Source organism: Lycorma delicatula, chromosome 3, assembly GCF_047948215.1.
Source record: "Lycorma delicatula isolate Av1 chromosome 3, ASM4794821v1, whole genome shotgun sequence".
Taxonomy (NCBI): domain Eukaryota; kingdom Metazoa; phylum Arthropoda; class Insecta; order Hemiptera; family Fulgoridae; genus Lycorma; species Lycorma delicatula.
The window spans coordinates 80,596,714-80,609,059 of NC_134457.1; the positions used below are offsets into that span (position 1 = coordinate 80,596,714).

General features: G+C 32.6%; 1 protein-coding gene across 1 annotated transcript in view; it reads left to right on the forward strand.

Annotated features, from left to right (window-relative positions):
- LOC142321728 (uncharacterized) overlaps window positions 1–12,346 on the forward strand; it is a 107,829-nt gene that overhangs the window by 55,309 nt on the left and 40,174 nt on the right. The window contains exons 9-11 of the mRNA XM_075360048.1: window positions 2,092–2,144; window positions 6,218–6,446; window positions 7,529–7,644. Of these exons, the coding sequence (XP_075216163.1) occupies window positions 2,092–2,144; window positions 6,218–6,446; window positions 7,529–7,644 (398 nt within the window). The remainder of the gene's footprint in view (window positions 1–2,091; window positions 2,145–6,217; window positions 6,447–7,528; window positions 7,645–12,346) is intronic.

The following is a 12,346-nucleotide window of genomic DNA, read 5'->3' on the forward strand; positions in this document are numbered from 1 at the left end:
TAAACTAACATACAGTATTTTAGTTTATGATTTGGCTGAGATAATTTAAATTTCATGAACATATGAGAATTATGTCCAAATTTTTTATTTAATTTTGTTCACGGATTGATATTTAGTGGTATACTTATGCCTCAATAACTTATTTATATAAATAATGGAGGAGCCATTAAAGTAGGTGATAAAATTTTTTTTTATACATACCTGTAAAAAAGAATTTTAACTGCAAATTAGCAGTTTACTCAGAAGCATTTAATAATATTCTAAGTTCAAAACACAACATCCTAAAGTTGACCACCATTCTGACTCAACATATTTTTCATCAAGTTTTTATTTTTTCTTCATACATTATAATGCATCCAAATAAATCACAGAAATTTCATAACAAATTTTTTCTTGCCGTTCTACTTTTCATGAGGATGAATTGTGAATACCTTACTCTTCCAATAGGACCAAATGAAAAAATCAGATTTTACATGCTGTGTACAATCTCATGAAAAAATCATCATATATGGAGATAATGTTATCTGGAAATGTAAATCATTTCCAGTAATGATTTTGATTTCAGATTTTTCTACTATTTGAGAACCAAAATTTCAATCATTTGAACGTGTCACTCTGATGTGATAATAGCAGCATTTCCATTATTGCCCTTGAAGTAGTATGAACAGATAATTACAGAAACTACTACACACTATGGTAACTTTAGTACTACACAGTGGTTCTTGATGCATTTCATTAGAGTTGTTTGTTGTCCAATACCAAAGAATTGTGTTTATTTCACGTATTCACACAAATTGAAATGAATTTAACAAATTGAATTTATCGTTCATTACCATATTGTAAAACACATTCTCATTTGCATTTATAAGATTCAAAAACTGGCAGCAAAGTTAAATTACTAACTCAGCACCATTTAATGCCTCCACTACTTAAATTTCACATGGATTGTTATGTAAATCCTTAATTAGGAAGATCATTTGAACACTAGTGTTCAACAAGCAAAGTAAAACTGAGTAACAACTGGCAGACTGTTTAAGGTTTCACAGCACTAGGGTTTCACAGTTTCTTTGTTTACCAGGAGGCTTCTTGTTTTAACGTTGTTCTAAATTAATGGTAGAGTGGCATTTTGTTGGTTGTGACATTTGGGCAATTATGATCACTCTGGTTATTTGCCTTAAAAAAATATACTATATATATATATATATATTTCTTCATAAGACACTGGAATATATATCATTACTGTGCTAACAATAGTTGTATGTATGTTTTTAATGTTACCCCAAGTAACTGGAAATTGCAGTAATCACTAAAATATTTTTTGTTTTAATTTTATTTTGCTTTTTTCATTCTTATCATTTTTAATGATAGTGGTTAAACTGACTTTGTCATTGGTGTATTTCAGTGAATGGAACAAGAAAGGCTTGTTATAGCCATGCGTGTCCAAAAGATTTTGAGTTAGTATTGATTTTTTTTTCTCCTTTGCTTATTTATATGTGAAACTTTACATGATTGAAGATCCATCTTTAAAGAAAATTAGTTTTCACAGTTCTTGGTTGGATGGTAGTTAAAAACACTTAAGTTCCTTGAATCTCTTTCAAATTTAGATAAAAACAGAAAACTGTAACTATAGCTGGTTTTTTTCAGCTTCTGGAAATTGTTATTTGAATTGGATATTGTCTTGTCCAAATCAAATGGAGAAATTAGAAGATTAGAATCGATCAACACTGTTGAAGGATGAATATTATTTGTGATAATTACCAGGCTAGACTAATGACTCTTAATTTTTAGATTGATATTTTTGCAATATACAAATAAAAGGTTACATTTGAAGTGATAAAAAAACATAAACAATAAATTTTAAATTGCGCAATATGTTGTTTTTTATGTTTCTATTTAGTTTATTTAATTAATCTTCATCATTTTGATGTATTTTTCAAAATACGATCTCTACTTTCTAAATTATATAGATTAATTTTTCTAATTAAGTGCTACAATAATCCAATTATGATTTTAATAATATTAAATTCATTGATGATTTTGTAAAAAAAAAAATAATAAGCACCATTGTAATATTACTAATTTTTTTTTCAGGCTTGTGGATTAATTTTGAGAAAAATTTAATAAACAGAAGTAGCATACATAAGGTCAGTGAATGTATTAAAAATTTAAAAGCTTTCCAATCTTAATTAATTACTACAAGAGTAAGCAAAGAACATGCTTACATGATTGAACATACCGCCCGTCAAAAATCATAAGATTTTTTTTTAAATGTTTATAAACAATGAATAACAGTAATAGTAATTTTAAAATAAATTAATAAATTTTACTACTGTAATTCATTTATTCAATATCGTACGTAGCAGATCTTAAAAAACTATTTTCGATTCATATACTATCGATTATCCATTTTCAATTATATGTTTTTTTCTTGGTCTTGTAATTAAAATTAAATATACATATAGGCAAAACACGTGGGTCAAATCAAATGGTAAACAATAAAGGTCAAAATTAGAATAATTTTGAATCCTCTATATTCTCCTCAGCGATTTATTGATTTTGAAGCCAACTTCTCTTTTATTATTGTGTCAAAAAAGGTTAGTTTCGTATCAAGATAATTTGTTTCGTAAATTGAATATAATATATAAATAATAAATTAATTTGTATTTAAGCTTCCAGCTCTCGTATTGCGTAAATTTGCATATGGGATATTATGGACCTTGATGGAAATGTTGATAGTGTACAATCTTAAAAGATGCTTAAACCGATTTAAACCAGGTTTAATTGGGAAGATTTGCTGAAATTTTTCGCTTTTCCTTGATAAATTTTCTTCATTAAAAAAAAAAACATTTTTATACAAGAGGTAAACAATTTTAGACACCTAATAATTTCATTTTCCGAGACGCAACCCGCCCAGAGGGCCTAACTGCGGAGGCGTGCCTTAGGCACGCCCTGCAGCTAGTATATATACACATACACGTACTACGCGCGCACGCGCACACACACACACACACACACACACACGGATAGGCCACGAAAAAAAGTTATTCCACTAACGTCTACAGTAACCTAAGTGAAGTCGATATTAAGAACAACATACCTGTACCAATCTTCAGAGTAAATGTTGAAAATGTCACCACCAACAGCTAAACACTTGTGTGCGCACGATTTAACAAATACATCAATTCCGCCGGAATAATACTGCTAATTCAAGTCCTGATATTCGCCTTCAATTCATTGATTGTGTGAGAATTGTTTTAATACACTCATCCTTTCAACATTCGCCATAAATTAAAGTCGCGTGTGAATAAGTCTGGTAACTGCGATGGCTGTAAGCCTTTATTCACTGTTTGCTCGAGCAGTAAACAGTTCATGAACACGATAAGTGACCTCTCAGATGTGTGACAGATCGCCCCCATCCTGCTGGAAAAAGCAGTACTCACGTTCTTCTGTCTGCAAAGTCATCCATAATGGTCAGGTAGACACCTGGTTACTGCTGTGGTGTCGAAAAATATTGGACCAAAAACACGCGTGGCAAGCACAACACACCATGTGTTAGCTCATGTGTTAGGAGCGAATTTTCTGATAAACGAAAAGGCATGTTAAACGATAAACTGGTCCAGCTGACCATCTGAAATCACATCTAACCAAAAATCACAGTTTCTTTGTCAGATTCCTTCAGTTGTTGCTCAACTGTGATGCGGTACGATTTCAACTTTAAACCGTTCAGGACACGCCTTCTGCAGCTTGTTCTACTTCCCCCGATTTATTGGGATAGATTTCTGGTAGACTTCGGAGGACTATGAAGCATCACTAAAGAAACGCATGCACGAAGTTCAGGTATGCGGACAGGTATACGTTTTGATACTTTTGTCGCTTGAACAACCGTAGTCAGCACTTTAGTTTTCCTCACTATTCCGGTTCCGACATAGCTTTGTAAAATGAAATTGTAAATATTGAATACAATTTCCCTCGCCTACTATGAACTGCTGTACCTTTTCCTCTTAACTAGAGCATTTTAAAAGAAAATAACTGAATTCAAATATTAAAAATTTAAATGACTGAATTTATGACAGTCTTAAATGAGAAATTAACTAATTAAGTAAAATATACACCGCAATAAATGTCTCTATAATAACCAATTTTAGAATATAATTACTACCGATGTGACATATGATTCTTCGTGCAATGATTAGAGTAGATTAAAGATAAGTAAATGAAATTCATATAATTGTGTGTTGTGTTCACAATTCATATGTAGCACATTAGTCATGTATGATTCTACTGTTATTAGTTACTATACAACAGGAAGTAGACCTAGATCACAACATCAGTATATAATTTAAAATAAAACTCAACATACATACGCTACAGCAAGTTTATGAACCTGTTTTTTCTTTTTTTTTTTAATATATTGCCATACCACAAAAGACAGAGAAAATGGCTTCAAACTCGCATAATTTTTGCGAAAAAGTTCTAAGCAAGGAGTTATTATGCGAGTTTGAAGCGAGATTATTCTGCGAGGTCACTGAAGAAGTGAATTTCTAGTGCGTATACGCGATTAAGGTGCCGTCACAAGTAATTCCAGTGTGGACAGTACATAAACAAGAAATTGTTTGGTGAGTTACTGTAAGACTAAGTGGAAGAGATAATGTACTCAATTTAATGGAGATAATGTACTCCTCGCTTAGAACTTTTTTGCAAAACTGATCGTAGACTCTCTCGCAGACTCTCTCTTGCAGACTCTACTCGCAGATTGACTGTCAACTGGTCTTCCCCAGAGTATTTATACATTTATACTTCTATCCTCTTTACCTGCAGGACCGGACTCAACTCAAAATGTGAGAATGAATATCATCTGCTTTCACATTTTCCCATGAAATTCCTACCCTGGTACAGTAACTCTTCTCATGGAACAAAATCTGTTTAGGTGTGTCAGCGGGCAGTATTACATTTAATTGTTAAAACGGACCTGACGGATTGTTAAACGGACCTGTTAGCTTTACTAAAAGGGTTTCTTTTTTAGCCCCTTTCTAGATTCCTCTCATTATATATTTTACTACTTTCTTCTTAATTGTCAGATATCCGTTACTCAGGTCAGTTATACTGGTTTTGTACAATATATTTTCATTGGATTCGACATCATTCACAGAATTCGGCAGTAAATAATTGCCACCTGCTGTAAATGCTCATGGGTATTCATGTTACATTTTTGTATCTGTTGGGTAGTCCTGTGTTATTACTTAATCTTGATTTTTTTTCACCAATTTATACAAATGTTTATGTAAATAGTTGAATACATGGATCTTTATTAGAAATAACAATTGTGTTTGAAAAATTCAATCATGATTGAATTTTTTAGAAACTTAATATTGCTATTTAAGAAAATGTTCTTTCATTGAAGTGGTTTAAAATTTAATACTTTAAAAAAGTTGTCTCATTGAAGGATATTTAATAAAATAAGTATTTTTCAGTTTTCACTTAAATTACTGAAAAAATATTGAAAACTTTGTCTACTGTACAAACAATTAATAGTATTTTATTCTCCTTGAATTCAAATGCCAATTTACTGTTTACATATGCTACGTCACATGAAAATTTCTTGAAATTCTACTGGTTGATGGAAATGTAATGTAGATAAATATTTTCGCTATAACTTTACCAGATTTTTTTCTTGAATTTTTTGAGATGCAGTAGAGTGCGTAGATAATTCAAGATTGGAATTATTTTTTTTATAGATCATGAAATTTTCTTTTCATTAGTTCCTATATCAAAAAAAGTTCTTGATATTTTTTATTCTGTCACTTTTCATACAGTCTGCTTATTGATAATTTATCATTGTAATAAAAAGTAAAGAACTAAACACATATTGTAATTACAGTTCATTGGATTCAACACACTGGTTGGCTGCTTAGCGTAATATCATACTACATCTATATTATGAATACAATTAACAGTTGTTTTTTCAGTTATATTTTATCATAGCCTTGCTGTAAATCATTCATTTTCTATAATTAAAGCGATTTTTTTATAAGCCTACACTAAAATGATAATATTCCATAAATAATCTTTTTCACCTGAGTTTTAATCATACCCATTATTTTTTGTTAAATAACTATAGTCAATCAAAATCAACTTCTTTCCCCTTTCTCCCATTCAAATGTAATTTTAATTATTTTAATTGATTTTTAAAATTAAGATAGATAATTTGGTTTTACAGCCAGAGAATGGAATTTATGTAGTTATAAATCCTTGTCTACGTAAAAATTGCAAGTGGAAAAGTATTGTTGGTTTTGAATTTATGAGTGAAAATAATGAATCTGTACCATCCATATTGAATGTTTTAATTAAAAATAATACTTCAAACATATCTAAGGATAAGTTGGAGAAAATTATGGCTGTATATTATGAAGATGAAGATATGTCAGTGTGGGATTACTCTTTGAAAGGTATTTTCTACTTTTATACACATTTCAAGTAATCAAAATAGTTATATTTAATTGAATCCATTTACTAAAAACTTCAATATTTTTAGTAGAAAGGGTATTGATATTTTAGAAAAGATGAGGAAATAGTATGACAGTGTGAGGATGGGATTGCCAGAGCTCTGTTGCACATGTTTCTTAACAGAAAATCAATTTCTCCCTCTCTCCCTCTTTTTTCTTTTTTTTTCTTTTTAGCATCTGGGAATTACCGTTCAGGTATTACTTCAGAGAATGAATGAGGATGATATGTATGAGTGTAAGTGAAGTGTAGTTCTCTGCAGTCTCAGGTTGACCATTCCTGAGATAAGATGTGTAGTTAATTGAAACCCAACCACCAAAGAACACCGGCATCCAGGATCTAGTATTCAGATTCATATAAAAGTATCTGCCTTTACTAGGACTTGAACGCTAGACTTCCAAATCAGCTGATTTGGGAAGATGCGTTCACCACTAGACCAAACCGGTGGGTTTCTCTCTCACTCTGGAGAGAACTAGGACTGGAGAGATCTGGAGAGATCCAGAACTCTGGATTGCCAGAGTTCTGTTGCACATGTTTCTTAACAGAAAATCAATTTCTCCCTCTCTCCCTCTTTTTTCTTTTTTTTTCTTTTTAGCATCTGGGAATTACCGTTCAGTTATTACTTCAGAGAATGAATGAGGATGATATGTATGAGTGTAAGTGAAGTGTAGTCCTCTGCAGTCTCAGGTTGACAATTCCTGAGATAAGATGTGTAGTTAATTGAAACCCAACCACCAAAGAACACCGGCATCCAGGATCTAGTATTCAAATTCATATAAAAGTATCTATCTGCCTTTACTAGGACTTGAACGCTAGACTTCCAAATCAGCTGATTTGGGAAGATGCGTTCACCATAGACCAAACCGGTGGGTTTCTCTCTCACTCTTACCCTCACCCTCTCCTATCCCCCCTCTCTCTCGAGCGCATGCATGTGCGTGTGTGTGTGTGTATGTTTCCCAGAAGCATTTACTATACAGTCATATTCCAAACAGTAATCTTTTGTATATTATGTATTTCATTTTTTCAGATTTCTTGATATTCTGTTTTGTTTCCAATTATTGGCTACTGTTTGTTTCTTTTATTTTGGCTGGACTCTATTTTAGGCTACGAATTTTGTACTGGTACAGAGTAAAAAACCCCTTTGTAAGTAATATTGTTATTTGTTTTTATTTTTACACAAATCAAAAAAAAACTCAGATTATTACTGGTGATAAAGACAAGAATTAAATGTGCATTAATTAAACTATTTGCATGCTGTGATAGTCATGAGATTTATAATTTTTGAATAAATCATATCACCTTCTAGTTCTAAAAGTGATGTAAAATTATAAATTATTTTATTGTTTATGGTATTTTGTGATTATTATAAATTCTAACGTTTTTTTGCTACCTCCTCTAGTAGTATATAAACCTGAGGTTCTGCTCGAATTCCCCCGACTGGTCTTCAAGCAGAACCTCAGGGTCGTTTTTGCTATACATTAAAGAATTAAAGAACGATTTATACCAACTGTGTTTGGCTTATACAATTTTCATGTTAAACTGGTGATTTAATGTTAATAAATACAATTATATCTAGTATATAAACCTGAGATTCTGCTCGAATTCCCCCGACTGGTCTTCAAGCAGAACTTCAGGGTCGTTTTCACTCTATATATACATGTATATACATAGAGTGAATGCTAACATCTATATATACATAGAGTGAATGCTAACATCTATATGTACATAGAGTGAATGCTAACATCATCAATAACATATACGCTTAGTTCGTATAGCTGTACATATAGATTGGCTTTTATATAAACCTGAGGTTGTGCTCCAATTCTCAGGACTGGTCGGCCAGACAAGTGGCGCAGAACCTAAGGGTCGTTTTTGCTATACATTAAAGAATTAAAGAACGATTTATACCAACTGTGTTTGACTTAGACAATTTTCATGTTAAAGTGGTGATTTATTTTAATATTAATAAATAAAATTATCTATCAGTGCAAATTTCAATGAGAAGGTCAGTCTTATTCATAATAACATTACAATAAATGTCAATGATTATCTACAAAAAATAAAAATATCTGTGATCTTTCAACTTTTGCCTATTATTCTTGATCGTTAGCGGAGAATACGCGATTTAAAATTAGTAATTTAGTATTTTTATAAGCTGCATACCAGTCGAACCAAATCCTCTTCAATTACGTTCATTTTCATCTAATGTTTCACATTCCATCCATGATATGCGTTTGTATTTCGATATTATCATTTGTGCGACTTTGAATCCCCTCTGGATTGTAAAATCTTTATCACCCAAATTAATAAGGGCGACTTTAATTTCTCCGCGATAGTCAGCATCGACAGTGCCCGGTGAATTCACAACTGTAATACCATAGCTCATTGCCAAACCGGATCTAGGTCTTATTTGCGCTTCATATGTTTTAGGCAGCGATATAGCAATGCCGGTCGCGATTATTTTTATTTCTCCCGGCTTTATAATCGTATCGATCGTTGAAACTAAATCTAAACCGGCGCTTTGTTCGGTAGCGTATTTAGGAAAATCAACGAAATTATTCAATTTCTTTTTTAAAAAGTTCCATCTGAAATGTCTATATTTACAAAATAAATAATACAAAACTAATATTCTATTGAGGGAAAAAAAATTATATATTTATTTATTGTATCTTCCTTCAGATTTGCAAGACGCCGCAAAATACAGTAAATTTATCGATCAAACAGCTTCTACATCACAATTCATAGTTTATTTGCTACTAAATGTATTTTATTATAACATAATAAAGCGTGTGCATGACATCATGGGGATTCCCTGGTCTGTAGCATTGACTTTTGTTCGCGTAAAATTAATAATCTATTGATGATTAAAAAAATAAAAATATCTGCGACCTTTCACTTATTATTCTTGCTTTATCACTTTGCCCGTCAGCGGAGAATATGCGATTACATACATTATCGTATATCAATAAACAATATGCTACTGTATTTGGTTTAAAATTTTCTTCCGCTTCAACTTTAATCTTGAAATCGATTACACCAATCTTTACGGAATCATTTTGATGCGAACAGTCGATCACATATAAAGGATATTTGGTTTTGTAATCGGAAAAAGTGTACGGCGAATCTATATTTTTATAATATGATTTTTGAAAATTAATAAACATTCTATACATCATCGCTTGATTCCCTCGTAAATCTTCATACGAATATTTATTCGAATTGATCATTACACAAATATTTTTAACGTTACACGAATCGAATTCTGACGCGTCCTTCATGGCTTTATCCTTCCTATAGGTTTGAAAACCTATAATAACATAGCGCGGTTTATCTATTTGCTACAACGTTGTCACATTCCATATAAAAGAATTCGTTTGAGGAACCGCTGTATTTTCATGAAGGTCCCACGCTCTGAACGCCATGCGCATATCTTTATTTTGATCTCTTATTTTAGCTAGTTCCAATTCATATTCGGGCGTCACCTTGAGGTACGGGACAACCCACACGATGTCTGTTAATTCTATCTTAGATTTGTGGTCGGGAACCGTAGCGTGTATCGCGTTTACATCGCTATCAAAACGACTCAACACCAATTCTTGTTTGTTGTTTGATTATTTTTTATAGTCTTCAGCGAAACCCAACAGCATCGATAACGGTATGCATAAATTAAAATTACAATTTTCATCTAAATCGACTTTATTTTTTCCACTAATCCATCCTGCTATTTCGGCACATGGCAGCATAGAATTTGTCATTGAAAGAACGTTTTTCATAACAGTTGTCACGCCTTCTCACCGAAGCTACTTCTTGCGCGTTAATAAGAATCGTATATCCTGGAATAAGAAGGCCACACCAAAATTAACTAATTCTGAAGTAGTCGATTTTTTCCGTCTGCTCCGACGAGTTTGCCGGAAACAATCAAATAACTTTCACCCGGAACGGTATACACGTCCGGTTGATTTATAGGGATTTTAATCTCCTTTTCGATTTTATTCGCTAAGGAATAATGATTGTGAAATTGATTGTATGTTAGGGACTCATCTGAACGCGCTATCTTATTAACTGTTAAATAATTCATCTCTATACACAAAGTTTAATTTTTTATTTCAATAACGTAATGGTGCTTTTAAGTTTCCCGTCGACGATTTCAAAACCTAAAGATTTTAATTTTTTAACGCATTCTTCGGTCAATTTGTAACTGTTTTTAACATCAATTTCATCATCACTTTCAAATACTAGCGGCATGTCTATCTAAAACAACAAAATAAAAATCCAAATTACAATATGCTATTCAGAAACTCCGATGGGTCCTTGATTCTATCAAAACTAACATCATGTTTACTCGTTCGCCGCGCAAATTTAATAAATTATCATTTTCATCGGTCAACGATATAACTAAATCGTAAATTGCTCTCACATCTACCGACAGAAATTCAATATAAGGAGGATATTCTTCAATCATATCGCCCGGATCTACACTCAGCGGAAACTCATATAAAATGCAGTCTTGATTTTCATTTCTATAACTGCCCGAAATAATGTTACATTTCACGCGTACTACATTCACGGGAGCGATATTTATTATTTCATCCGAAAGATGCGTCGCATTCGCTTTGAGAACTCTCGACCCATAGCCCAACAATACTGCAATTTTTATCCGAAAAGCCTATCCATACGGTGCTTTTAATTTCACACTGTAACGTATTTGGGTTTGCTTGCAATATGATGGTTTGATTAATTTTATTCGGTGTATAGTTACTGATATCTTCAATTTCATAACTACCTGTTGGTATTGTTATGTATTCCTTTTTTGTCAACACATAATTATTATTTTCATCTTTTTTGACATCCTTTTCCAAAGCGAAACAAAATTTCTTATTTTTGTTTTCCTCGACGTTCGGGATAGTGTTGGCGGTCATCAACCATTTGAGACCCAATTGTATTGGCCTTTTGAAAGGTCGATCGGTGGTAAAAATGATTTTTTAATCATCGAACTGTTACTATCAATCGATAATAGACACGGCATATCTATTTAGAAAAAATAAAAAACAAAAAACGTATAATTTATTCGGATAAAAATTCTAAACATAATCAACCACAAATCACATCATCGTCGGTTTGATATCTATTGTAATTGTAAGTTACGTTGGAGTTTCTGAAATAATTCATCAGTTCTGGAGGCGGATGCGCATCGCCTATGCTATCAAAATAATCTACATTTTTATCGATTTTTCGGAAACAAACCCAATGCGTACCGCGGCCCTTTGAGGTGTCGAAATTCACTATCGAGCATTCATTTTTCCAAATCTTTTTCGGTAAAACGTCCAACATAAAAACACCGCGGAAGTGTAGAATTTTCAATTGTTTCGCGTATTCAATCATTTCGTGATCGTACAAAGCGCGATTTGGTATTGAAACGATTATTTATTTTTTTCTTAGCCGTACCGCCGCGTTTCTTCAATCTCAATCGACCGCCAAATTTGGATTTAAGTTTCATCGCGTTAGTTACTGCGTAGGCGGCCGCTCTTTCAGTCAAACTGCTATCTGGTGCGAGCACACGTTCCCAAGCCCGTTCAGCAAGCGCTTTATCGGCTTGAGATCTTGTTTTATTATCTGAATATTTCGAATATGCTACATCGTGCAGTTTACACGCCTCATCTAATTTATTTATGCCTCTATCACTACGCTTCAACCTCTTATCCAAATTCGTGCCCGGACCGCAATAATTGTAACCTGGAATATGAGCTTCAAACGGTAATAAATCTACAGCGTTATTGATTACTGACCCGATTATACCGCGTCCGCCTTTTTTCTTGGAAATATTTTTCTTCTTCACCTTCATACC